At 38.8% G+C, this 27,466-nt stretch overlaps 6 protein-coding genes, 1 long non-coding RNA gene and 4 other non-coding genes across 13 annotated transcripts; 8 read left to right on the top strand and 3 right to left on the bottom strand.

Annotated features, from left to right (window-relative positions):
• Positions 1 to 26: 26 nt before the first annotated feature.
• Positions 27 to 2,131, top strand: LOC111446656 (reticulon-like protein B12). Its single transcript, XM_023085558.1, has 4 exons — positions 27 to 280; positions 613 to 793; positions 1,373 to 1,584; positions 1,678 to 2,131. The coding sequence occupies exons 1-4, from the start codon at positions 214 to 216 to the stop codon at positions 1,854 to 1,856; spliced, it is 639 nt and encodes a 212-aa protein (XP_022941326.1). The 5' UTR covers positions 27 to 213; the 3' UTR covers positions 1,857 to 2,131.
• Positions 2,132 to 2,323: 192 nt separating this feature from the next.
• On the bottom strand, positions 2,324 to 5,015 carry LOC111442234 (E3 ubiquitin-protein ligase Hakai-like). 2 transcript variants are annotated; one of them, XM_023079667.1, is made up of 4 exons: positions 4,890 to 5,015; positions 4,299 to 4,586; positions 3,916 to 3,974; positions 2,324 to 3,669 (listed from the first exon to the last, which is right to left on the bottom strand). In XM_023079667.1, exons 2-4 carry the CDS (start codon positions 4,554 to 4,556, stop codon positions 2,517 to 2,519), a joined length of 1,470 nt encoding a protein of 489 aa, XP_022935435.1. In that variant the 5' UTR covers positions 4,557 to 4,586; positions 4,890 to 5,015; the 3' UTR covers positions 2,324 to 2,516. The 2 variants fall into 2 exon arrangements, with proteins under 2 accessions (XP_022935435.1, XP_022935351.1); XM_023079583.1 differs by having other exon boundaries at positions 4,299 to 4,637; positions 4,890 to 5,014.
• Positions 5,016 to 5,149: 134 nt separating this feature from the next.
• TRNAY-GUA lies at positions 5,150 to 5,243 on the bottom strand. The gene is made up of 2 exons: positions 5,207 to 5,243; positions 5,150 to 5,185 (listed from the first exon to the last, which is right to left on the bottom strand). It is a non-coding gene; the product is annotated as a tRNA-Tyr (tRNA).
• Positions 5,244 to 8,017: 2,774 nt separating this feature from the next.
• LOC111442586 (O-fucosyltransferase 19-like) lies at positions 8,018 to 11,526 on the top strand. Of its 2 annotated transcripts, none has more exons than XM_023080007.1 (7): positions 8,018 to 8,837; positions 9,416 to 9,488; positions 9,578 to 9,648; positions 9,745 to 9,833; positions 9,922 to 10,054; positions 10,144 to 10,853; positions 10,942 to 11,526. In XM_023080007.1, the coding sequence occupies exons 1-7, from the start codon at positions 8,286 to 8,288 to the stop codon at positions 11,195 to 11,197; spliced, it is 1,884 nt and encodes a 627-aa protein (XP_022935775.1). In that variant the 5' UTR covers positions 8,018 to 8,285; the 3' UTR covers positions 11,198 to 11,526. The 2 variants fall into 2 exon arrangements, with proteins under 2 accessions (XP_022935775.1, XP_022935766.1); XM_023079998.1 differs by having other exon boundaries at positions 8,286 to 8,837; positions 9,413 to 9,488.
• A 53-nt stretch (positions 11,527 to 11,579) lies between these two features.
• LOC111442595 (fructokinase-like 1, chloroplastic) lies at positions 11,580 to 13,396 on the bottom strand. Its single transcript, XM_023080022.1, has 2 exons — positions 12,502 to 13,396; positions 11,580 to 12,426 (listed from the first exon to the last, which is right to left on the bottom strand). The coding sequence occupies exons 1-2, from the start codon at positions 13,315 to 13,317 to the stop codon at positions 11,734 to 11,736; spliced, it is 1,509 nt and encodes a 502-aa protein (XP_022935790.1). The 5' UTR covers positions 13,318 to 13,396; the 3' UTR covers positions 11,580 to 11,733.
• A 94-nt stretch (positions 13,397 to 13,490) lies between these two features.
• On the top strand, positions 13,491 to 14,062 carry LOC111442599 (immediate early response 3-interacting protein 1-like). The gene is made up of 2 exons (XM_023080035.1): positions 13,491 to 13,582; positions 13,687 to 14,062. The coding sequence occupies exon 2, from the start codon at positions 13,689 to 13,691 to the stop codon at positions 13,920 to 13,922; it is 234 nt and encodes a 77-aa protein (XP_022935803.1). The 5' UTR covers positions 13,491 to 13,582; positions 13,687 to 13,688; the 3' UTR covers positions 13,923 to 14,062.
• A 789-nt stretch (positions 14,063 to 14,851) lies between these two features.
• On the top strand, positions 14,852 to 15,951 carry LOC111442609. Its single transcript, XR_002710329.1, has 2 exons — positions 14,852 to 15,597; positions 15,692 to 15,951. It is a non-coding gene; the product is annotated as an uncharacterized LOC111442609 (long non-coding RNA).
• Positions 15,102 to 15,192, top strand: LOC111454652. The gene has a single exon (XR_002712471.1). It is a non-coding gene; the product is annotated as a small nucleolar RNA snoR26 (small nucleolar RNA).
• LOC111454658 lies at positions 15,260 to 15,351 on the top strand. Its single transcript, XR_002712472.1, has one exon. It is a non-coding gene; the product is annotated as a small nucleolar RNA snoR27 (small nucleolar RNA).
• Positions 15,474 to 15,563, top strand: LOC111454663. The gene has a single exon (XR_002712474.1). It is a non-coding gene; the product is annotated as a small nucleolar RNA snoR27 (small nucleolar RNA).
• A 996-nt stretch (positions 15,952 to 16,947) lies between the features above and the next one.
• LOC111443632 (tubulin beta chain-like) lies at positions 16,948 to 18,825 on the top strand. The gene is made up of 3 exons (XM_023081541.1): positions 16,948 to 17,470; positions 17,549 to 17,818; positions 17,905 to 18,825. Exons 1-3 carry the CDS (start codon positions 17,077 to 17,079, stop codon positions 18,579 to 18,581), a joined length of 1,341 nt encoding a protein of 446 aa, XP_022937309.1. The 5' UTR covers positions 16,948 to 17,076; the 3' UTR covers positions 18,582 to 18,825.
• Positions 18,826 to 27,466: the final 8,641 nt, after the last annotated feature.

The raw sequence follows: 27,466 nt of genomic DNA, 5'->3' as shown, positions 1-27,466 counted from the left end.
GTCAGCTATGGCCCAATCCCCATTTCTTACCATTTCAACTCAGTCTGCCCTCAAACTCCAAAGGGTAACAGATAGTGGGCAACAAAAAGCTAAACACAGCCCCTGTTTTTCCTCATCTGTTGCCTCCTTCGCAGCTCTCGCTTTCTGGTTCTGTTTTAGTGTATTTTGAATCCTGTACTGGAATCAAGATCCTCTCCTTTCCCTTCTTTTTTGATGGGTTCCTCCGATCGTTTATTCCGCGGGCAGCGAACTCTTCACCAAATGATTGGCGGTGGTCTTGGTAATTCTTGTCACGATCTTCTGATTTCTGTGTTTCTTTTTCATTCTTCCTATTGATGGATCCTCTTCAGATTTCTATCTGATTACTCTGTTTCAGTCCTCTATTGACTCTGATGTGCGATTGCGAACCAATCGATGCTCTCTTTGACAAATTTCTAATCGATGAGCTGTTTTCTTCTTTTCTGCATTGCTGACGTTTTTCTGTGGATTCTTCTTTTGGGATATCTACGCCTAAAACCTAATTAGGATTGCGTTTCTGATCCAATAAACAGACTTGGGTTGCCATTAAACAACAAGGATTTGGGTTTAACTCTTGGCTTTTAATCTGTTCAGTTGCAGATGTAATTCTATGGAGGCAAAGGAATCTAACTGTGGGGATATTGTTACTTATGCTAGCAACTTGGCTGGTGTTTGGGAGATGTGGTTACACCCTTTTGTCTTTAATTTCCAGTGTTCTTCTTCTTCTTGTTACCATTATCTTTATCTGGGCAAAATCTGCATCCATTCTCAATAGGTAACTAATTGGAAATTGCCTCCTGACTTGCATGTTACACCCTATCTCTTCAATTTCAATAGCATTAAGAATGGTAAACTGATTCATAAGCTTTCGAATGCATGATCTTTGAATAGATGTAGCTGGTTTGTGCAAGTTCTCTAGCTTTTCAACATCTTGATCTGTAAATTTGTCTTCACTTTCTTCTACATTTGATGAACATTTTGGGATATTTACTTCTATGTATGTTATACCCAGCTTCCCTTTCAGTTCCAGTTGCATAAGAAGTCTCATTTGATAACAATTTGGTTTAGACAGTGTAGATCTGCACATGTTTTTCGAAGCCTATCAAGCTAGAGATGAAACAATTCAGTAGTTTTCGAGCATTCGAAAACTCATCAATGCAGAAAGTAGTATGCATTTTTTGTTTGACTGATATCTACTGAGTTCTGAGCTAGTTTCTCGGCAAAGCATTGAGCCATTGATGCATTTCAGAAGATCATTCTTAATTTTCTCTATGTACTTAGACTAAGTCTAGCTTAACTTCTGTGTAGTTGGATTAAGATTACTTCTGAATCTATTACCTTTCTTTATGAACAGACCAGCGCCGCCTCTTCCTGAGTTGCATCTCTCAGAAGATATGGTAAACGAAGCTGCGAATTTCATTCGTTCCCATGTGAATACTTTGCTGTCTGTTTCACAAGATATAGCAATGGGAAAAGACCCCAAATTGTTCTTCAAAGTAGCTGCTTGCCTATGGCTGATTTCAGTTATCAGTGGCTTGACTGATCTTCTCACTTTGGGTTACACCGGTAAGTTCTAATCTTCAGTTTCCGTAACACTCGACTCTTGTTGATCAAAAACTTTCGATGATCGATTTTGGGGCATTATTTTCTGAATGATAGGCCTTTTACTCGTGCTAACGGTTCCCGCATTGTACGAGAAGTATGAAGAGTATGTAGATAGGCATATCTTATTGATCTACAGAAAGTTGCATCAGTTTTATGTGAAGTTGGATGAGATGCGAGTTCTCACATACCAACAATGGATTTTGGAGAAAGAAAAACTGAGCTCATATCACTGATCTCTCTTGTTCATTCGTGGCTTCTTCTTCTTGTTTCATTTTGGATGTTTTATGGTGTTTTTTCAACCCACTTCGGCATGCAGTTCATCAGTGACAAGCGTGGAGTTTGACAGAAGCGTGAGAGATGATTGTACTTTGTTCATAACAACTTTGTTTTCATTTTCTCTAATTCCTGCTAGAGAGATGTATTTAATGAATTTTGGATTTTGTTTGCTATTTGTTTGATGATTACAGGCAAGTTGATAATATATTTATGTAATTCTATCTATTAAACACTATTGAAAAACCTACGAGACACTTTTTAAAGTTTAATGATTAAATAGACACAAATTTAAAAGCCGATGAGCCTAGACAAACATAGACAAACACATACCAAATAGACAAACACATACCAATCGAGAAAAATGTGAAAGTTGAATGATAATAGGATACTTGAACAACCTAACTTCTGAAAAATCCTTCGACGATAAGACTCTTGTCTATCGACAGTATTGCATATAATATTCTCGAACCTGTCGAATGAAGGTAAAACTCAGTAAAACTTTATCGTTGATCATCAAGTTTAAATATAGACATTCTCAAGCTGGCAGATGCAACTTTGGACAAAATAATGGTTGAAAGTATATGGCAAAAGAAACAAAGAATGTGAAGGAAGAACCATCAGTCTTGGCCACTTCCAAAGCTATCTCGGCTATGGCTATCATTCTGCCATCCATGGCCTTGCCCGTCATGATCCGTATCTCCTGAATGAAACTTACCACGCTTATTATGCGACAAGTACAGTGGGAGTGGCGGAGGCAGAGGAAGTTGTGCTAGAGGTGGCTGTGGTGCCAATATACCTCTACCATTCTTCAAGTCCATGGCATTACCAGAATGCCCCAGGTCCATGCTCTTGTTGGCCATTGACGAGACAGAGGAATTCACAGGCAAGCCTCCAGGGCTGCGTCTATAATCTCCTTGGTAAAATCCATGATTTACTTGAGAATCAGGTGCATTAGCAAAAGCATCAGGCATTCCTTGACCTCCAGCAGCATGCTCATAAGGAACGCCAGCTTGTCCAGTATTCCAAGGTTGAGGATAAGTCGCGGAGAAGTTCATTCCTCCTGCTGCTCCTGGTGGAAAGCCTAGCAGTGACCCTTGCTCGGATCCAGTCTCTGCTGCGGTATCTTGTCGTGGCACTTCATAGGGTGTACTGTAATATTGTTGTGCTCCCTCAGTTGGAAACGGAGGAAAACCGAACGGTAGAGGGGGACTCAACATTGGATTTGAGTTAGCTGGAACCACGTAATTTGGTGGCGGAATTGATTGCAAAGGAGGGTACTGGGAGTATGGAGGGTCAGCCAGAATTCCCTGCGGTTTCTCTGAAAATTGACTGGATTCCTGATGTGGAGTACCCTGTACGTCAAAGTTTTGCGGGGGAAAACGGCCATGAGGGCCATGTCGATCAAAGCCTTGTGAATGACCACCGCTGTCTTGTTGCTGCATTCCAGACGTGGGTTGGTCTCTAGATTGTTGACGATGAAATTTTTCGTCACGTTCTTGAGCCTGGGAATTGAAACTTGGAGATATGATTGGTCTCGACAGACCTCGGACAGTGGATTCAGAAGCTGTAGATTGTTTGGCACTAAGAGCCTCAATTTCGTTTCCATCTTCCTTCTCTGCATTTGGCTTAAGAAGGTCAGCATGACTCTCTTGTATATGAGATTCAAATTCAGTCCTCTTAAGAAAAGACTTGAGACAATGTGGGGCTGCACAAATGAAGATCCCCTCCATCAATTTTATAGTTTGAATCTTCTGGATACGGTCATCACAACTGTGTCATAAAAAATATGACTATAATCACAACTTCTAAAGTCGTCTACATTATATTATCATGAAGAACACAGAAGCTAATGTATAGAGTACTCTAATCATCAAAGAAAACAACAGATTTTTGAAGAACATGACAAGAGAAGTTTCTGCAATAGAAAGTGATTATGCATGGGCAATTAATATTGACATTGATAGTACAAAAGAACCATAATAGCCATTTTAAGACCTTCAAAGCATTTTTACTTACAGGTAGCATATAGAATCGCTTCTTGCACAATCGAGGCAGAACACATGCTCACATGGGCTCTGCAAGAATGGCAAACCACTATTTAGCTCTTTAAGTATGCCACAACCCAAATGTAGTAGAGTCAAGTGCGTGTCCTGTGAGATTAGTCAAGATGCACACAGACTAGAGATGTTCACAAATACTTAAAAAGAAATGACACAAGCCTACACACCAGCGGGCAAGAAGGAAGAACATTGCAGATATGAATGAAGTAATGCATACCGATTTGACAAAAGGAAAAGTTGATCTCAAATTGTCTTTTATAAATGAATGATTTCCATGGACCAAAAGTAGACAAAGCAACCGACAGAAAAAAGACACAAACATATAGTGGGGGAAAATACCAGGCGACCATAAACTGCAATGGGAAAATCGCATCTGACACAAAAATGAACTCGTTCTCCAAGGTGACGGCGAGATCTGCGACCAACAGACTTAACAATGGAAGCAGCAGTAGCCGCACCAATGCCCTTTGCCACAGGAAGATCAGCAAGGATAAGGTGGTCAGGGCATGCGACCGTCACAGTCTCAGCTTGCAAGGGCTTTACTGCTCCAGCGCCACCTTCCGCCTGTGGAACTTTGCTAAGCCGGATTTGAAGCATATTTCTCCCTTGAAGAATCCCCCTCCACCTCTCTACCCAAAACAAGATGAAACTAATAGCCTCCCTCTCCAGAAATCCAATCTAAAAAACCAAATTGTGACGAGAATTGTCAACAATGTAAATATGATATCGAAAACCGACGTTCCGAACAGAAACACTTGTAAACAGATGAAAGGCATAAAAGAAGCAATCCGAAAATTGAGAACGAACTACAGAAACATCCCACTTCGGGAAAAAAGGATTCTACGTGTAAATGTTTACCGTAAAACCTAATTTATTGGGGCATTTATACACTGAAAATCATTGAATTCAGCATTACATAAAGGAGCTAACCGGCGAGGCAGAAACTTTCTGGTTCGCTTCCTCGGCACAGTCCCCGTTCGTCTTTCGCTTCTTTGCTCCCGAATGGAAGAAGGGCTTCTCCGATTCCGATATATCAGTGAACAGAACAATCGACTGTAATACGACATGTCGCTCAACTTTCTGGTGTCGCTAAACTTTAATACGACATGACGGTCGAATAGTTTGTTCGGTCAGCCTCCGTGGGCCCAATAAAAGAAAATAAAAACAGAACAAAAAGATTAAAACAAAAATCCGACCTGCCGGATTCGAACCAGCGACCTAAGGATTATCTGAAAGTCTTCGACCCACTACAGTCCTCCGCTCTACCAACTGAGCTAAGGTCGGCGAATGAGCTAAGTTGCTTTAAAATTTTAATTATTCTTTAAAATGATAACATGGTTTTAAAAAAATGTGAAAACGGCCCATTTTCTTAGCCCATTAAAAGTAGAAACTCCCTGGTTTTTTCTCGTTTCCGGTCCGGTCTGGCCACACCAAAAACCGGCCCGCACTTCATAATTTTAATAAATACCTATTTATTGTTTCATTTTTTCTTCACTCCTTCAAAAAAATAATAAATTCGGAATAAAAAACATTAAAGGTGTTTGGTCAACGAGCAAAATTATTAAATGTTAATTAGTTATCTAAGATTGAGATTTCTCGTTTTTATTATTTTATGTGTATTTTTACAAATTTATTTATATTATAGATTTGATAAGAATTATTATTTTAAAAAAAACTATATATCACGCTCTCTTTCTTTTATATTTTTTAAAAATATACTTTCTTGTATTGTACTCCATCTCTGTCACTGTAGTCCCAGTAGAGTAATCTTACTTTAATCACTTTTAATCATTCCACAACTAAAATATTATAATAAAAAAATATATATGAAATTAAATTTAAACATTTTAAAGTACAAGAAAATGAATCAAGTAAATTTAAAAAGTATACGTAATTAAATATATTTATTAATAAAACAGCTGCCATCTTGCCCTCACCATAGAAAAACCAAAAATAAATACAGAAAAAAATTAGTCAATTTTGATTAGTTTGCCGTCAGCTATGAGTAATACATAGTTGACGATTTCTGATTTTTTTTTCTTTAAAATTGTTTTTTAAGGACTCAAATTTCACTGACTGAACTTAGAATGGAACAAATATAAGAGCGTAAAAACTTCTCCCTAAAATACGTGTTTTAAAATTGTAAGACTGACAACTATAGGTAGCGCGCAAAAGCATACCGCTGTTACAAATGAAATACAAGTCAGTTAGCAAGCAGTATGTCAACAAGAAAGCTAGACCACTAACAGAGTGGATTGTGAGATCTCACATCAGTTGTAGAGGAGAACACATCATTTCTTACAAGAATGTGTAAACTTCTCTCTAGCGTACGTATTTTAAAACCTTGATGAAAAATCCTTGAACGAAATATGAGGTAGCCGTGGGCATTAATTTTTATTATTATAATAGTGAAACACTATGTAGGAGGGGTATGATTGGGGCACATGGCTGTGATTGGAATAATAAGAAGGTGTAGAATTGAAGCTTGGTTCGGGATTCAATTCCATTTATTATTATTTTGTAAGACAAAATAATGAGTCCCATCACAGACCAATCAGATTAAAGCACCAAGCTCAGATCGTGCAAGCTTACAATATTCTTACGACCAGACAATCCGCGTTGAACTCCAGTTGGGCCTCAAAGTCCATTCCACTTCGACTTCCACCGCTCTACCGCGTTTTATCATCTACATCTCAGCCCACCCTACTCCATGGTCTCGCACCTCCCATCACGCTACACCTCATTCATTCACCAATCTCAAATCATTAAATTTAAATCCCTTTTACTAATTTTATAAATACAATCAGATCTCATTATTTGATCCAACGGCTAAAGCTGCAAAGAAAACTCATATAATGATGTGGCGGCATAAAAAGCAAGAGTGTGGGGACAAAAATGGCTTCACTTAATTTGATTACGACACGTGTCGCTTATATTTTTTCTTAAAGTGGAATGTCGGTCAGATCTTATGCCACGCATCGGCATCCGCGTGGACAAAAACAGCCGCATCACAGGGGAGTTTCCCAATGAATAATGGCCAGCTGACCACTTCAAAATAAATAAATAAAAAAGAAATGAAAATAGGAAATTACTATTCTACCCTTTATTATAAATCTATTTAATCCAACGGTAAACTCAGCATGGGTCTTTGTATTTCTTAAATTTATCTCCAAGCGCTGTCGTTTTGGATCTGATTAATAATAATATTATATTCATAATATTAATTTATTAGGGACTCCTTCGGAAACATAAAAAGCTCCTTTGCAGTTTCCGTCCCTTTCTCTAACATTCTTCTGATTTATTATTTTATTTTATTTTTTACAAATATTTGATAATTATTTAAATTATATATTTAGATAATGGACAGGTAAGGAAAGAAAAGTTAATTTTGGAAAATTTAAATATCATTTTATTAAAAAAAAAAACAAATAGAATAAATAATTTAAACTTTACCATAACAAGCTAAAGTTACATTTATTCGTTATTTTTTTTTAGTTTGATAGCGAATGAACCTTTCAATACAAAAATATATAATTATTTAATTTTGTTTCTAAATATATTAAAAATATTATCAATTTTATGTGTGATTCATTTATTTATTTTTTAATCATAAATAGACATCGTACTTATCTCGATCGTTATTCAAATAATTAATTTCCTCTAGTCTCATTTGACCATATAATTGAATGAATAAAATAAAATCATAAAAAATAAAATAATAATAATAATAATGAATTAAATAAAAGGTTTAAATTATAGTTAGTTACATAAAAAGAAAAAAAAAATTAAATTCTTTTTTATTTGATATTTAAACTGGGGTGATTTGGAAGCTCAAAATTTGAAATTATTAAATTAATTCAATGAATTTATAAGACACGAAATTAAAAATTATTATTAAATATAAAATAGGAATATAATAAAGTTTAAAAATCTATTTTGGAAACAGAAATATAATTAATGGTATATATTTAAACAAAAAATCCATTGGGATGGGAAGGGCAATTCCGTCCGAAAATATAAGTCTAATCATTTGGTTTTAGAGAGAGAAGGTTAGAGAGAGAGAGGGGAAAAAAAGGAAAAAAAAAAAAAAAAAAGGAAAAATGAAAGAGAGGGCATCACATCGGGGATTTGCAGGGAGCTATATATAAACACCAGAAATAATTTTCACGCCCATGCCGGCCATACAATACGGGCGGCCTCTACTTTCACGAACCATATTCACAGAAAATCCACATTTGGGATTTTTTCATCTTCGTGTTCTTTCTCAATCCAATCTCTCTGGATCAAACACAGCATTCTTATTCTTTTTATTTTGATTTTCTGGCGATGGCTTCCGGCGGTCTGAGCCCTTCCTGTAATGTAAGTCCACGAGTCGGTGGACCGGCGACAAAAACCAGACGGCGTATCACAGACTTTTTGGACTCCGACAGCCGACTCTCCAACTTTTCAGATTTGTATGACGAAGAAGACAATTCCAACGTCTCTAATGCTGGGTCCCACCTCCATCACCATCACCACCATCATGTTCATCATCCCGTGATTAGGCACTTTTTGTTTCGGAATCGGGCCTTGTGTTGGGTGCCTGAGCCTTGGCTTCTCAAGATGGAAGAAGGGCTTCTATTGACCGTCATGATCGTTCAGTCATTAGGATCCGGACGGAACTTCGGGCGTAAGATTTTTTGGATTTTGATGTTCATGGCTGTTCTAACCGTGTTCTTTAAGTTCGCCTTCCTCAATTCCCATGTCGAGATTAACGGCAAAATGATCGATAAAGGACAATTGATCATACAAACGTTCAAAGAAGATTGGGCCATGGCGCAAAGAGCCGTTGCAGAGGACGAAGCCGTCGTCCCCAAACGCCTTCTCGAGAAGATTTCTGTAAGTTCTATTGTTATTATTTAATTGTTCTGGACATATTCCCTTGCCAATAGAATTAAATAACGTCCAATCTTAGTCAAAAGGGACGATGGCGTGATGTACTGCCCTGCCATTGAATTAAAAACAGGCAAATATATGGAATGATTCATCCATCCTATCTGGCTAGAAAATAAATTGTTTTCAGCTGTTTTTATTTGTTTATTCTTTTTTGCAATATATTCATTCTGGACATGTTTCTGGAACTTTATGTTGGTGATCTTGTTGGGTTGTTTTAATCGTCCGGTATAGTTTTAACCAATAAATAGCTGTGGTGGTGGCAATAAATCCATTCCTATTAAAGGTTCAACCAGAATGTTGCTTGCTTTCTTATTGGTTCATATTCAATTCGGCGTTATGTTTGTCGCTTTGGATTTTCAAACGGACTTCTGTTCTTGGACTCCTCTGCTTTGGATTTAACTACCCAATTCCTTTTCTTGTGCTTTGAACTACTCGATTCACTATATGTCGCTATGTTCTAAATTTGTAAGATTCTTGACTTGATTATATTGAGGTTGTTTGTTTGATACTATGTTTAGCAGACGTCTGATATTTGGATGAAACCAAAGAGTGACAATTTCTATCAGTGCATCTCTCGACCCAAGAATCGAATAAGTATGTTTAATAGTTTCCTCATCGTCCATTAAAGCAAGGAGTTTAGAACCCATTGAGCTTATTTCTCATTTCTAAACTTGATATGGTAGGAGCTCGTGGCAAAACAAATGGCTATCTTATTGTACATGCCAATGGAGGACTGAATCAGATGAGAACAGGGGTGAGATGTTTTCACTGGTTTTTCAAGAGTTAAAATTGTCAGCTGAATCACAGCCATGGATCTTTATAACTAAGATATGCCTTTACTTGCTTCCAGATATGTGATATGGTTGCTGTTGCTAAGATTATGAATGCTACACTTGTTCTTCCTTCCCTTGATCATGAATCATTTTGGACAGATCCGAGGTACTTGCAATTTTCAGTTCATCCTACTCGAAATCTTGACTAGCTGATGATGATTTTGCATATAACTCTTTAACTTCGGGTTTTGTAGTGATTTTAAAGATATTTTTGATTGGAGGCACTTCATGGATGTTCTAAGAGATGATATCGAAATCGTTGAAAACGTGCCTCGTCGGTTGGCATCGGTCAAGCCCTTTGTGAAGGCTCCAGTTTCCTGGTCCAAGGTTTAAGAAAACATTGATTTTTATGTGTGAATCATGATTGTTTGATGTTTCTATTTGGGTTTTAGTTCTCACAATCTATTCAAATGCAGTCTAGATATTACCGAGGAGAGATGCTACATTTGTTAAAGAGACACAAAGTGTTAATGCTCACGCATACTGATTCTCGAATAGTCAATAATGGTTTGCCATCTTACATTCAAAAGCTCCGATGCCGTGCCAATTACAAGGCTCTACGGTTTAGCAAGGAGATTGAGGAGCTTGGGAAGATCTTAGTTGATAGATTAAGAAAGGGAGATGAACCATATATTGCTCTCCATCTCAGGTATGAGAAAGATATGCTTGCATTCACTGGCTGCAGCCACAACTTGACGGCAAAGGAAGAGGAGGAGCTCAAAGTTATGAGATACAATGTCAAGCATTGGAAGGAGAAAGAGATAGATGCAAAAGGAAAGAGAATTCTAGGGGGATGCCCAATGACCCCTCTGGAGGCAGCCCTGTTGCTTAAAGCCTTAGGATACCCTTCCAAAACTAAAATCTACATCGTTGCCGGGGAGATTTATGGCAGCGATAGCATGAACGCCTTTCGATCGGAATACCCCAACGTCTTTTCACATTCGACTCTTGCAACAGAGAAGGAATTGGAGCCATTTAAGCTGTACCAGAATCGGATGGCTGCCTTGGATTATATCGTGGCAGTAGAGAGCGATGTGTTTGTTTATACCTATGATGGAAACATGGCTAAAGCAGTGCAGGGTCATAGGATGTTTGAAGGATACAGAAAGACAATAAATCCCGACAGGTTTGTTCTCAACCGATGTCGTTCCTTGTCGGTTGGATTGTGACTACTTCCCGAGTCTAAATATCAATATACATTTCATTTTTTTCAGGCAAAATCTAGTCAGGTTGGTTGATCACTTGGAGAATGAGGCCATCTCTTGGGAAGAATTCTCCAAAGAAGTGAAGGAGTTGCATAAAGACAGACTTGGTGCACCACATTTCAGACAAGCCGGTGAGAGTCCCAGACTAGAGGAGAACTTTTATGCTAATCCTTACCCTGGCTGTCTTTGCAACAAGCCTCGGAATCGAACATTCAAACTAAAAGATGAACACAAACGAAGTCTTCAGGCTTCACTGCAGAGATAAAATTACAATTTTACTACAACCCAGTTGCTTCTTCTGCCCAGGGCACCACGGCTGTTATGGCTCCTCAAATTTGACTGCCATTGTTCGAGCCACGAGTACGATACATAGCCAGATGAATCATACCAAGGTTTATCTGTCGACTTCCTATAGCTTCATAAGCAGAAGCGCAAAATTTTCACCACTTTTAGGTAAATTCATGGAGGATAGGATTATGGTAGATGAGTTAGAGTCAGTTCAGATGTAGTTCTTCTTATGACAGTAAATCAGGATAGTTTTATACAGACAGCTTCCCTATCATAGTGGAGAAAAGTTATTCTTTACATTCGTTATTCTTTGCTTTATTATCATCCCCCCTTGATTCATAATGTAAACATTTGGAAAAGAAAAGGTAAATTAATTGTCATTTCTTCCATGATTCTCACCTTTCTTGTTCATTTTGGTAACACCTTTACTCTAATGTCTAGTCCAAGTCCAGCAATGGAATGTTGTTCTATAAACTCAAAACTGAGAAAAAAAGCATACCCAATACAGCTACTCTACCACATTGATGGAACATAAACCTGTTCTTTCAGATTCTGTGTTGCACTTTCAGTAGGAAATCCCCTGACTGCACCAATTGTCCATTGAGAGATGATCCCTGCTGCGATTGCGAATCGAAGCTGCCGTTCCAGAACATCTTGGCTTTCGAACATCTCCGGGAAAGTAGTAAGCTTTCTCATGATCCCAGCCACAAGAGCATCACCAGAACCAGTCCTGTCACAGGTGAATGGTGTTATGAGCACATCTTCTGTTCCGATCACCACGCCGTGAAACGAAGGAGAATAGTAATGAATCCGCAATGTTCCATCTGTTACGAGCAACAACTTGAGATGATCATGCCACAACGGCGATATCTCCTCCGGTGAGTAATGGTAATGGTCTCGACGATTCTTGGTTTGTTCAATAGTTTGAGCATAGTATTGAGGCCTGTAATTTCTTTTCTTTTCATAGTATTCTTCATCTAACAGAAACTCCAATTCTTGCCTTGAAACCTCGATAATGTCAGCTTGATTCCAGGCTTTCTCGATGTATTTTCGAGTTTTGTCGCGCGATCTCCACAAAGGTAGCGACAAATTTAAATCGAAGAAGATGAGCCCTCCGAACTTCTTGGACAATTGGATTGCCTTGAACAGCGTTGCTTCCATTGTAGTGGATAACAATGCTTCTGAATTGAAATGGAATATCCTAGCCTGCAGTGAAACAAACAAAATTTATCTTCTTCCATGAAACAACCAGTTTGAAGTGAATGGCCGCTGGGTATTTACCTCTTTGAGCACTGCAAGGTTCAGTTCAGAGCTAACCAGAGAATCCTCAGCTGATTCCTTCACCGTTTCCATCTTCAACTTTCCATCATCAAATTTGATCTTCATGTAAGTACAAGCCGTTCTAGAATTCAAATCAAACTTCACACCTCGAGTCTGTACCTTCTCTTTGTTCATCATCAACACCAGCTCGTCCCCAAAATCATCCTTCCCAACTTTCCCCATAAACGCAGCTCGTCCGCCGAGCCTGACGTGAGATATAGCCACATTCGACGGCGATCCCCCCGGTGCCCTAGCGAACTCCGGCGGGTCCCATTGGAGCATTTTCCACTCCGAGTACTTATCTGGATGCATCTGGTTATCGTGTACGCGAATTGACGGCACAAATTCTTTCTGAGCCGCGCCGAAGCAGCAGATCAATGGCGGATCTTCGTATGGGAAGTCCATTCCATCGTCGTAATTTTCTGCTATTGAATCGATTGCCTCGTCTTCGTCTACCGACATTTGATCAAATAGGTTCACTTGTGTGGGTTCGTCTTCGATGAGGGTTTTCCTACTACGCTTTGTAGAAGACGATGGAGATTTAGTCCCTTTTTTTCTCCCTCGGCGAGTGGGGGTGGGCGTTCCAGTATCCTCATTCCCGTCGGCATTTGAAGCACCTGGTGGGCTGAGTTTCAGAGATTTACACGAACTCTGCAAATAACGCGAGTTGAAAATCAGAGTTTTCTCTCTGAAAATTGATGGATAGAAATGAAGAAAACGGGAAAATTGAAGATGTGGAAGAGAAAAGGTTGCAGGAAGAAGCTGAAATGAAGCCATGGATGCTTCAATTTTAGGGTTTATCCATACTTTTATCTTCAAACCCAAAACCCCAAGACGAAGTTACTGCCGAGTTGGCTGTCTTTTTCTCGTTAAATATAATAGAAAACTGTCGAAGCGATCATCCGACGGCTATAATTTCACTTGTTCATCTCATAATCTCAGTCAACCGCTCGATTAAAGCGATCATCGCCTCCAATTCCATTCTATTCTCAAGACCTGAAACAAACACCAATCGCTTGCTCAGAAAATCGTCGAACGAAAGGTGAGAAAAACAAGAAGCTCTATTCGATCATCTTCAGTTTCGATTTCATTTCTGGATTCCAAATCCGTAAAGATTCAAAGTCTTCACCGTTTTCGAACACGCAGATATGCTATTCTGGACTTTTTTGGAAGGGCTTCTGCTGTTCGCAAACGCCTTCGCAATTCTAAACGAGGATCGATTCCTTGCTCGGAGAGGATGGACGTTGGCGGATATGCCGAGAGAAGGAAGAAACTCGCTCAAAGCGCAGGTAATAGGACTCATCCATGCTTGCCAGTTCTTGAGACTTCCACTCATTCTTTTCAACATCATCACCATCATCATTAAGCTTCTCTCTGGCTGATTTCAGTATAGAAAGTGACAGAGATTCCTGTAAATTATTGTGTATTGTTGAAGCATTTCATAGTTTCATTCGTTGTATGTAATCGATCGTCAACTGGTAATATGTTTGTTTGCTCTTGATTTTAGCTTCCTGTTCGTGTTCTTTGAAGATTACAGATCAATCATGTTCTGAAAAAATCTTTGGATTAAAGAACAGAAACTGATAAGAGAAGATCAGAGTAATCCAGTAATCTTAGTTCGTGTTTATATCCTTCCCAATCACCCAGTGCTAATCTTTTTGGACCGTTTGATTACACTCATTCGAATATGATCTCGATTCATTTATACATCTTTCATTTACGGTGACATTTTACTTAGACCAACGGACAAACTTTGTTATTGTCTGTGGAGATAATCTTCACTCTAAGAAGCAATAAGTAAGTAAAGTGACCATGTCGTAGGGAATACTAAGAATGTCGGGACCACGAGGTCATTCAATATAGAATTAGTCCTATCGAAATATACTTAACTATAGAGTTCCTCCTATAAAATGCACTTTATTGGTATAGACAGTAACTTTTAATTCTTTTAAAAAGATCACTCTTATTTGAATGTGATATCAATTCATTCATGTCTTACCCATTTATTTGAATGTTACAATGATCATAAACACGTTGTTTATAGACTGAGTGGGATCTATAAGGAGCGAACTCTCGATACATCTCGAGGCGCCTATAAAAAAGATACTTTGAAGACTTCGGGATTAAGGTATCGTTAGCTAAAAAATGACATTGGGCAATCCACTTGGTGAGGAACGTCAGGGACAAAGACATTGTAAATTGGTCATAAATGTATAATATTTTATTTTTTAAAATCTAAATAATATTATTTTTAAAAAGGTAATTAAATAAAGAGCTAAACCCTGAGGAGTAAATTACACCCCTAACCCTGTGGGTGAACCTTATGTAATGCTTTCTTCATCAATCTATCACTAATAAATCTCTTCAGAGAAAGGATTTAGGGTTCGCTTCCTTTACCCACGCAGCCCGTCGCCCTTCTCTCTACATACTCGCTTCGTTGTCGGCGGCGGCGGCGTTGTTTTTTTGTTCCGATTAGCTGGTTCTCTCTTGCTTATAAGTTATTTATGCTTCTCCTACTCTGTATTTTACTTTTCGCTTCGCCGTTAATCTTATCTTGTCCGGCAGCATTGATGATGAAACACTCTTATTGTTATCCTTGCACTTTGATTTATCGTGAAGAAACTCATGGGGAATAGTGTTCCTGAAATGCTTTTGTTTATTGAAAGAGTCATTAGTTTTCCATTTTGTAGATCAGGCGTTTTTCTGTTCTAACTTCGCGTCTGGATCGATGATGTGATTTTAAATCTGCGTTATCTATCTGCAATTTCCTTTTAGGAATTGAAGATAAACGAATAGTCTCTGAGATCTGTTTATTGTCTTCTTCATCTTCTGTAATTTTGGCTGATTGATTCGTTTCTCTCTCGGTTTTAGTTAATTTCTGTGAGATTTGGGATTGTTTGCTTGCTTGGTTATCTGATTATACTAATGCAGCCCTTGGATCAATGATGTTAATGGAAAACTGCGTTATCTATCTGTAAGTTCCTACATGGAATTGATGCGATTAGTGATTTCAGAGATTCAACTGCGTTGCTATCATAGTGTATAGTTCAAGGATAGGTTTGATTTCAGATATCATCTTTCAGCTTTTCGCCGGTTGGTGACTGATTGGATTTGTTGCCATTTGTGATTGAAACTTGACTTTTTTGGCCAGAATCTATTCTTCTCCCACCCACCGGATAGCCACATGAAGCTGCCGTGCTGTTGGATGGCCAATTGTTCTTGCTGCCACTTGAAGAAGCTGGCTGTGTTTTTTAATTGCTCATGGGTTTTGCTACCATTTTAGTTAGCTGGCCTTGATTTTTGATGGCTGATGGGTACTGCTGCGATCTTGATATTCAACATTCCAACAATTACTAATCTATTTTACATTATTTCGGTCTTTGAATATTCTAAAATATTCCGCTTTAAAAATGTTTATTTTTTGTATCTAATTCTTAAATGGATCTAAAATGAATGATATATTCAGTTTTACTGAAAGTTTAATTAAAAATTTATAAATTTATTAGATATAAAATTAAAAGTTTTCCGTTCAGGTGGACATATAATTTTTTGTTTAAGGATCGTAGATACATAATTAAAAAGTTTATGAACAAAAAAGAAAAAAAAATGAAGGATTACAATATTTGATAACTAAAATCATTAAACAAATAATTGAATTTAGATCTCCCACACTTTCCCAGTATGAATCAACAATTTATCTCAAAATAAAATAAGAAAACCAAAATAAACTTATTAATTATAAAATTAACGTTTTATATTAGACATAGATCTACTAATAAAATATAGTTTATGCAAATCTAACGTTAATAATTTTTTTAATAATTCATAATTTTAAATATTCATAACCTCATCACAGTAAATTAATTAATTAATTAATTAATTAATTTATTTATTGAAGAACAATTCTCCAACCAGATTTACCGTTGCGTTAATTTCGTAATTTTGTTTATTTTATAAACAAAGTTTGTTAGAAGTGATTGTTTTTGTTTTTATTATTAGAAAAAATCCTATTTATATTATTAATTTTTTAAAAAATGAAAAAAAAAAAAAAAAATTGTCCACCACAAAATCAAGTTGAAAAAAGGTGTGGGGCAGCGGGCAGCGAGGCGCGCCTTTAAAATATTACCTATTTTTGTCTCTCAATTATTCTAAATTTAAATAATATATATATTTTTTCTTTTTTATAAAAGGAGTCTCATTGGCTTTGGTGGATTCCAGCTGTTTCCAGATATATATTTTTTTTCTCTCAAAATTTAAAGACAAGCCAACGGCGTAACGGCAGACCGTTACTTTTACCAAACGCCGTTAGTGCACGTGGCTGTCTTTACCCGCACTTTTTCCCGCTCATTTCTTTTAAATTCCCTTCAATAAAATTTTTTAACCGTTATTTCCTTTTATTTCTATAAAGATCCACCGTCCCCACTTTACCTTTTAATTTCATCTCTCTCTCCCATTTCCTCCTCCTCCCACGATTTCTAGGGTTTCCTGAACCTTTTTCTCTCGATTCTCAGTTTTCAGCCTCCGTTTCTCGTCAATATGCGTGAGATTCTTCACATCCAAGGAGGCCAATGCGGCAACCAGATCGGTGCCAAGTTCTGGGAGGTCGTTTGTGCTGAGCATGGAATCGATTCCATTGGTAAGTACAATGGTACTTCCGATCTACAACTTGACCGGATTAATGTTTACTATAATGAAGCTAGTTGCGGGAGATTTGTTCCTCGCGCGGTGCTTATGGATCTTGAGCCTGGTGTTATGGATAGTATCAGATCTGGACCTTACGGTCAGGTTTTCAGGCCTGATAACTTCGTTTTTGGTCAGTCTGGTGCCGGTAATAACTGGGCTAAAGGACATTATACCGAAGGTGCAGAGCTTATTGATTCCGTCCTTGATGTCGTTCGCAAGGAGGCTGAGAACTGTGACTGTTTGCAAGGTACTTTTACTTTTCTCCCCTCTTTTAAGGTTCGTGTATGTGTTTTGTAGCTTAAGATGGTTTGGATCCGATTTGTAGGGTTTCAGGTGTGTCATTCTTTGGGAGGAGGGACTGGATCTGGAATGGGAACCCTTCTGATTTCCAAGATCAGGGAGGAATACCCTGATAGAATGATGCTTACCTTCTCTGTTTTCCCATCCCCTAAAGTTTCTGATACTGTTGTTGAGCCTTACAACGCAACCCTCTCTGTTCATCAACTTGTTGAAAACGCCGACGAGTGTATGGTACTTGACAACGAAGCTCTCTACGATATTTGCTTCCGTACCCTCAAGCTCTCCACCCCAAGCTGTATGTCTCTTCAATCATAGATCTTACACTTTCTCTTTATTCTTTTAGATCGTTATCTAATAATGGTTTCTTTTGTTCTTGGGCAGTCGGTGATCTTAACCATCTCATTTCTGCTACGATGTCTGGTGTTACCTGCTGTTTGCGATTCCCTGGACAGCTCAACTCAGATCTCAGAAAGCTTGCGGTCAATCTTATTCCATTCCCTCGTCTCCACTTTTTCATGGTTGGGTTTGCTCCCCTCACATCCCGTGGATCCCAACAATACAGAGCTCTTACAGTGCCTGAGCTCACTCAGCAAATGTGGGATGCAAAGAACATGATGTGTGCTGCTGATCCTCGACATGGTCGCTATCTTACTGCCTCTGCTATGTTTAGGGGTAAGATGAGCACCAAGGAAGTTGATGAACAGATGATCAATGTCCAGAACAAGAACTCTTCATACTTTGTTGAATGGATCCCCAACAATGTGAAATCTACAGTCTGTGACATTCCTCCAACTGGGTTGAAAATGGCGTCCACTTTCATTGGTAATTCAACATCGATCCAGGAGATGTTCCGCCGTGTAAGTGAGCAGTTTACAGCTATGTTTAGGAGGAAGGCTTTCTTGCATTGGTACACTGGTGAGGGTATGGATGAGATGGAGTTCACTGAAGCTGAAAGTAACATGAATGATCTGGTTTCTGAGTATCAGCAATACCAAGATGCTACGGCTGAAGACGATGATTACTATGAAGACGAAGACGTTGCTGACCATGATGAATGAAGAATGTGAGTTGCTTGGGACAATCAGTTGCCAGTCTCTGGCAATGCAGTTGGGTGATTTAGCCTTAATCATTTCTCATTAATGTAGAATTAAGGCTTGGGCCATAATATCATCGTCAATTATGATTTGCTTTTACTTTTTGGTTCTTGATTGTGTCGGCTGGATAATGGAACATGAAGAATATCAATTACATATGCTCGTATAATTTGTTGCGTTGAAAATTTCAGATTATAAGCTTTTCACATCTCAGATTATTGTTCTGTTTTTGTTGAAGCATTACATATGCCAATTGAGTAAAATTCCTTGGGGGTTGCCTTATTTGACTATACAATGAATGTGAATTTGAATTGAATCTAAAACAGGCTTGTCGTTGTAGAATACAAAGGTAAATAATGCTTTGCATCTCTAAAAATGTTCTTAAAACTTAAACTTAGGCCTTGCAATTCTCAGGTGACAAAAAAGCAGTGGACAAGTGTCGGTCCCTTCTGCAACGCACATGTAGTGTAGGGGGTGCCATTTTTAAAGGGCAATTCACACCAAACACCAATCCTATTTGCTGGCTCCAGCGTGAGAGGAAAAAAGTGGCATTAATTTCTTGGTTAGCCTGTCCATCTCTTGAACTGATTGAGAAACCCCTGCGAGTTGAACAGCAAAACCTGAGTTGACCATGTTTTCATCTCCATGCGAAATGAAATGGGAATCAGATCCCACACCTCCCAAATAATGCAAAAGGGATTCTGCAGGGATGCCCTTGGTTTTCTTCAATTTGTCATCATATTGCCCACAAGCTTATCAATGACATATGAAAGATTATAACATATGGCCTATTGATTTAGTATATGACATAACTGCTTTTTCAAATGGTAGGATGTGAAGCCAGTCCTTATTTGGATCAGGATGCAAATATTCACATATCTTCAGGTCTGTTATAATTAAATTCCATCAGCTTAATGTAGCAGTAAACCATAAACCATAGTAGATAGTACTAGAAATGATGTAGAGAAGTATAACCTCAAAAGTCGTATGTCGCTGCTTTTCCCCTGAAGTGGTGGAAATGTTTTCACACTTAGTACAAGGCAACTTACCTACAACGGCCCCAAACCCACCGCTAGCATAATGGACCTTTGATCTCAAATGGTGCAGGATAGAATGGCCATGCTTTCACCTGCTCACATGATCATCATTTAATGAATTGCACTGGTTGACCGTTTAAATTAGAGCTTAACTCCTTGTATAACCACAGTCTGTAATCTTATTTTGAAACTCGCACAGAATTGATTTCAGACGGTGAAGCACGGGGAGAAACATTCAAACACCCAGGTAAAATATGTAAATATTAAAATAAAGTTCTTTGACAAGCAGAAACCATCCTTTTTCATGTTACATATCTCCAAAAGTGAGGCAAACGAATAGACTTACATGTGAACAAAAAGTGGCTGAAGGGACCGCACATGCAACCGGTTTGGGTTTGGTAAGCTTTTGGTGATATTAAAAAAACAGGCACGCAAGGGTCGCCAACTTGCAGTCTCAAGGAGACAAAAATAGAAAATGCAGGTACACCTCACCTTGATTCAGATTAATAACGGTGTGGAGATGGGATTGGGGAGGTAGATGACGATGCTTAAAAGCTCCAGCAAATTCTTCCAACATCAACCGATCTAACCTTTTATTTTTACACCTACAAACAGGTTGATAATCATACTTCATGCACAGACAATACATGATCACATTCATAACTCCATGAAGGCAAGGTAACCCTTCTAAATAATAATTGAAAAACTACCTAAAAACATGCACCCAAATGTGATGTATAAAAATAAATTCTCTGATCAGCAAGAAATCAAATTTCTAAAAATGAAACTTTCTTCCTGGCATAGTTCAAGAAATCAGCTATTGAACTCAGAGATTCGGCTCTCCAAACCCAATCATTTAGCACATCAAATTTCTAAGAATGGCCCAGTCAACTGATGCCTATTAAAAGTTTAGGCCACGTTAAATGTTCCTCTTCAATTTATTAAGCTATTCGTACATGCTAAAGCAATAGCGATCATATGCGCCTTGAATCCAATGCTCATTACCCTATTCTCCCTATACATGCTTGAGGCCGAGCAATATAAAACTGATAGTATAGTCAAATAGCCTAAGAAAGCTTAAAAACAAAAATATATATGTAACAATTCATTTAGGTAGATTGTGCCTCCAAAGAAGTCATCGGGGACGATTACTAATTAAGGTGGTGAAGAGTGTCATAACCATACTAAGAAGAGCGTATGTTGCGACTCCCATGTTGCAGACAAGAATAGTGGTGGCACATGAGTGTTACCTGTCGGGCTATATTAAGGGCCGAGAAAGAGAAGTGTCATGATGTAACCGAGAATGACGGTACATCATCTAACACACCAAGAAGAGTGTGCAAAATTGTCAAGCTAGGGTACGAAGAAGAACATAAGCAACAATGTTGTCATGGTCGTTGGAGACAAACTCAATGAGGGCCAGATGAGACCTCTTTTGTCGCGAGTTTTGACAAGTGACTCTGGAATTAAGTAAGTAAAAGATGTAAGCTCACTAAAATTGGCATCTATCGAACACTAGACAAACGTTCCACAATTGCATGACTCCTCACCATTTTGATGTGCATGGGTATCATATCAAATATGACTTAGAATGTGCGGGGAGACGGTTAGGTTTGATTTAGTTATTTGAATTAGATATGATTTAGATTTCCTTGTATTCTGAAACGCTATATAATAGCCAATTTCATTCTTCAATAGAAAGTGAGATTTCTCCCAATTCAACTGATCTTTCCAGTTTCCTCTCTATTCTTAACATTTGGTATCAGAGTTATGCCCTAAACTTAGCCAAGTTAAAACTAGAAGCAGCAGTCTTCTACGTGTATCATAATAAAAGTATGTTGATAGAGAGTTCATTTGTGCAGCCTGCAATTTCAAAATTTGATGGGTACTATGATCATTGGGCGATGCTCATGGAAAACTTTTTTGCGTTAAAAAGAGTACTGGGGTTTGGTGGAGAATGAGATTCCTACAGCAACAGAAGACATCGTTTTCACAGATGCCCAGAAGAACATTGAAGATCAGAAGTTGAAAGATTTGAAAGCAAAGAATTATCTATTTCAAGCATTAGATCGTTCGATATTGGAGACAATCCTCAACAAAGATACAACAAAGAACATATGGGATTCTATGAAGCAGAAATATCAAGGTTCGACATGGGTAAAGCGTGCACATTTGCAAGCTCTTCGAAAGGAGTTTGAAATGCTTCACATGAAGGTAGGAGAATTTGTGAATGAGTATTTGCTCGGACCCTTAGCATAGCCAACAAGATGAAACTAAATGGTGAGAACAAAGGAGATGTTGAAGTAGTTGAAAGGATTCTGAGATCTATGACTCTCAAGTTTGATTATAATGTGTGTTCCATTGAGGAGTCCAAGGATACAACCATCTTAACCATTGATGAGTTGCAAAGCAGCCTGCTTGTGCATGAACAACGCATGAGTTCTCATGTTGAAGAAGAACACGCTTTGAAGATCACTCATGGTGAACAATCTAGAGAAAGGGGTCAAGGTCGTGGAAATTTTAGAGGTAGAGGAAGGGGACGAGGCAGACAAACCTTCAATAGGGCCATAGTGGAGTGCTATAATTGTCACAAGCTAGGACATTTTCAATGGGAATGTCGAAGCAAGGAGAAGGAGGCAAATTATGTAGAGACTCAAGAAGAGATGTTGTTGATGGCTTACACGAATATGAATAAGGCCAATAGAGAAGATATGTGGTTCCTTGACTCGGGATGTAGCAATCATATGTGTGGGAAGAATGAATATTTTTCAGATTTTGATGGAAGTTTCAGAGATTTAGTGAAGCTGGGCAACAACTCAAGCATGGTTGTAACAAGAAAGGGTAATGTACAACTGCAAGTGAATGGAATCATACTGATAATCATAGGAGTGTTCTATGTGCCAGAGCTGAAGAACAATTTGTTGAGTATTGGGAAATTGCAAGCAAAGGGGCTTACCATTTTGTTTCAAAATGGAACGTGCAAAGTGTTTCATCCTAAGAGAGGCTTAATCATGGAGACAAAGATGTCTTCGAATCGAATGTTCGTACTGCATGCTATATCTCAGCTTGTAGCATCTACTTGTTTCAATACAATCACAGAAGATATTGAGCAACTTTGACATGTAGATATGGACATTTGGGCTTTAAGGGATTAAAGACTCTTCAGCAAAAGAAGATGGTGGATGGTTTACCACAACTCAAGTCTCCATTGAGACTGTGTAAAAATTGTCTGGTGGGTAAGCAACAAAAGCACTCGTTTCCAAAAAGGAGCACATGGCGAGCTTCAAAAATTCTCCAATTGGTGCATGCTGATATTTGTGGACCGATCAAACCCATTTCAAACAGCAAGAAAAGGTACTTGATTACTTTCACAGATGACTTTAATGGAAAAAACATGGGTTTATTTCTTTATAAAAAAATTAGAAGCCTTTGCTTAATTTAAAACCTTTAAGATTCATGTTGAGAAGGAAACAAACTCATTTATTAAAGCCTTACGAACTGATCGAGGAGAGTTTACATTACAAGAATTCACCAATTTTTGTGATGTAAATGGTATACAAAGACAACTGACAGCTGCATACACACCACAGCAGAACGGAGTTACGGAACGAAAAAATAGAACTATTATGAATATGGTTCGTAGTATGATTTCATAAAAGAAAATTCCGAAAAGTTTCTGGCTTGAAGCAGTCAACTGGACTGTGCATGTACTGAATCGAAGTCCAACATTGGCCGTAAAAAATAAAACTCCAGAAGAAGCTTGGAGTGGAGTCAAACCTTCAGTTGAGCATTTTAGAGTTTTTGGATGTATCTCTCATGTTCATGTGCGTGACAGTAAAAGAACTAAGTTGGATGATAAGAGTTCAAGTTGTGTTTTGCTGAGAGTTAGTGAAAAGTCGAAAGCTTTCAGACTCTATGATCCAACTTCGCAAAGGATCATAATAAGTAGGGATGTTGTATTCAAGGAAGATAAGAGTTTGGATTGGGATAAGACCTATGAAGAATCCATTATGTGTGATCTGGAATGGGGCGATCAAGAGGAGTGTAACGATACACCTTCCGAGAAGAGAGGAGAGAGAGAGAGAGAAAAAAAAAAAAAAGGCCGCCGAAAATCTCATGATTTTCGGTGGGATGCACTCAGGCTCTCGTAAACCCTAGGAGTGGCCGCCACCTTTAGGGAGAAGGGGGCGCTAGTGTGTTTCGAGGCAAGAGGAAGTAGATGCGCCACCGGAGAACGGACGAACGACAGCGCATCCACCGTCGATAGTAGCCAAGCTCTGCGATTAGGACCGTCTGGACCTTCGGACGAGGAAGATGCAGCGGCAGGCGTGGGTCGACCATCGGCATTCCGCGAGACGTCTCGGCCAACGTGCAGCCCGCCCTTCACAGGTCGCGTTCAGACACCACCCCGGGGCCTCGTTCCCTTTTTGGCCTAAACCGAAGGCGCGCCAGAAACCCTGTGCCGGCGGTGTTTGCCGCAGCCATCGGTTTCGGCTCCATCGGCAGCTTCGCGAACCTCCAGCTCGACTAAGTGCGACTTGGCGGCTCGACATCCGAATAGTATACCGATTCCTAGGTTTTCGACCCTTCTGGAGCTATTCCCACCCTTGTTTCAACCATCTGAGGTCAGTATAACCCCATTTTGACAAATAGCTTGCGATAGGGACATATCTTGGTAGCTAGGCACGAGGGATAGTTGTGAAAGCGCTCTAAGTGTATCATGTTATCTTATAGGAGGTAGTTGGGCGCTGGAGTTAGCATTGTGGGTGACTTTGCCAAGGCCAAGGAGGTAAGTAATCTTACTGTTGGCGTTAGTTATGTATGCATGTTGGTGCATGCCCTGTGGCCCTTGCATGCACCATATGTTGTTGCTGTATGCTAGGTTGGATGTTTCTTGCATTGAAATGCTATGCATGCTATGTTTATGTATGTGATTCTTGTAGTGAATTGCTATGTATGTCATGTTTATGAATATGATGTTGTCACACAGTGTGCTGCCCTGTATGTATGATGAGCTTGATTGACATGTTATGATTGTAATGAGAACCCCGCATGCCATGAATGAGATGACTAGTATGCTATGATATGCTTGCTCAATGTGGACCCGGTTATGCTACGTAATGCGGTGAGGGGATGGAACGTTGTATGTATAATGCCATGGAGGCAAACCTTAAAAACCTCATGCACGCTATGGTTATGTACCTGGGGCACTCCCCCGTTATGCTACTGATGGTACGGATGCGTATATTCGATATTGTGTTCGCCACGATATCATGCAAGCCCTCCTTTGTCCGTGGCGTCCGGTATTGTATGTCATACATACCTGACCAAGCCAGGCCTAAGGAGTTCGCTTGCGAGCTCGCCTGGTGGGCCCACAGTCACACATGTGGGCCATGTGTGGGAAATTACCATGCATCCACCCCCGCCTGGACAAAGCAAGGGCCTAAGGCCATGGAAAGGAATGGAAGACAGACCCCTCTCTCAACTTCGTGCTTCTAACACTGTGCGGCATGTATGGTTATTATGTGCGACATGTATGGTTATTACGACATGTATGGTGATTATGTGCGTTATGTATGGTTATTATGTGCTACAGGTATGGCTATTATGTGCGATATGTATGGGTATTCTGTACGACATGTATGTGTGTTGTGTGCGTCATGTATGTGTATCGTGTGCGACTGCTTGTATCTGGATGTATGAATATATGCTTAACCCCAACAGTGGGGCGACTTACTGGGTATCTTATATAATACTCAAGCCACGTGCTACCCATATTTTCAGGTAAGGGCAAGGCTCCCATGTATGGCTAACGATGGATGATGCGAAGGGCCATGAAAATCTTGAGAAGAGTCTGTAGTGTCGTATAGGCGCCTTGTTGGATTCTTTTGGGTTCATAGTTTTGCGATTGTTTCCTCTGGTTCTTTGTTGATTTCTTCTAAGCTAGGTTGTCGTAATTCTTTTCCTAGGTATGAACTGCTTATATTGATGAATGCATTATCGTTATTGAGACTCTCACGTAACTCTTGTCCTGTGATTAGACGAGTATAAGGTAACGTCACTAATTATGGTAGAGAAAATTAAGGGCGTTACAAAAAGGCAGCAGATGTGTGTGAAGAAAATGAAGAAGGGAGCGAATCTGATATAAAAGCTGCAGAGGAAAATATTTCCTTTGGCTCTTTGGTTGAAGCAAGCTATCCTAGCTCGAATAAGGGGAGGAATAGGAGACCACCAGTCTGGATGAGAGACTATGCAACAGGAGAAGATCTTTCTGAAAAAGATAATAAAGCTCACTTGGCCATGTCTACCACTATTGATCCTGAAAACTTTGAAGACACATTAAAGAGTGAGAAATGGAGGCAAGCCATGGATAAGGAAATAGAAGCAATAAACAGAAATGACACATGGGAATTAATGAAGTTACCCAAGGGCGAAAAGAAGGTTGGAGTAAAATGGATTTATAAGACGAAATTCAATAAAAATGGGGAAGTCAACAAATACAAGACTAGACTTGTTTTCCGTGTATTCTGTAACGCTATATAATAGTCAATTTCATTCTTCAATAAAAAGTGAGATTTCTCCCAATTCTTCTGATCTTTCCAATTTTCTCTCTGTTCTTAACAGAGACGTGATGTTGGTTCTCTACCACCTCTAGGCCTCGTGGTCTAAGTGAGTCGACCTCTTGATGTGTCAAGGCGTGGGCAAGCCTTGAAGTGTCTTGGGCATCTTCTTTCAAAAATGAGATTCCAAAGATAGTATTAGGTAGTATAGATGTGCCAACATTGCAACCCTCCCCAAAAGTCAAAGGTTGCGATATAAGGCTAGGCTTTAACACGATGAGCAAAAATGTCTCGACATGGACAAAGAAAAGTTCATCCTCAATAGCCAAATAGATGGATGTCCAACAGGTCTTGAATATGAAGATAACTCAAGAGTTAGTTCTCGAAAAGCATGTATGAGTGAGCAGCAAAGACACCTGACATTTGATGCTTGGGATGGTATCATGAAGCGTCAGTGAGACTCGGTAGTTCCCGGTTGGCAAGGTATTTGCTTGTTATGCCTTGATAAGCATTATGAATGCCCAATAAGTTTTGGTTTGCATAGTTGTGTTCCTAGTAAGTATTATAATTCCACGGTAGCCCCCAACAAGTGCTAATATCACTTACTTCATGAGCATTCTAACGTTGTTTTGATCCAATCAAGGTTCAAACATATCCTGGTGAAGGTGTGGATCATGTAGTTAAGGACTAAGATGATGAAATATGACAGGGTGTTCCATTGAAGGACCTTGGTTTAGAGTAGGCAAGTTAGCTAGAGTTGCAAAAGAACATAAGTGACATGATGACCAAGTAAGGTAGAGTTGAACATGAAGTGAAGTTTGGTAAAGAATGAAAGAACTTTGTCAAAGATCCAACTAAGCCACAAAGAAGAGTGAAAAAGGTATATTGGGACTTGAGTTCCCTTTAAGACTGACCATGATCATGTGTAAATCATATCATCCCATGGTTGAAAGAGCAACAACTTCATTTAAATCTTATAATTGAGCACCAACCTATTATTCATCGGGATATTAGTTTATATAAGAAGGAAATGACTTAAACATCCAAAAACATAAAAACTTATCATTAAAAGGGCGTTCCCATTAACATCATTTCCTACTTTTCCCAATCCCTAAGATAGTATAGCTCGTAGAGCTCCTCTCCCAAAAATAGTAAAGTTCGCACAGTTTGTAACGTCCAAAAAAAAAAAAAAAAAAAAAAAAAAAAAAAAAAAAAAAAAAAAAAAAAAAAAAAAAAAAAAAAAAAAAAAAAA

This window comes from Cucurbita moschata, unplaced genomic scaffold (genome assembly GCF_002738365.1).
Source record: "Cucurbita moschata cultivar Rifu unplaced genomic scaffold, Cmos_1.0 Cmo_Scf00001, whole genome shotgun sequence".
NCBI lineage: Eukaryota > Viridiplantae > Streptophyta > Magnoliopsida > Cucurbitales > Cucurbitaceae > Cucurbita > Cucurbita moschata.
The sequence above is the reverse complement of the archived record's forward strand: the minus strand, read 5'-3'. Positions and strand labels throughout refer to the sequence as shown.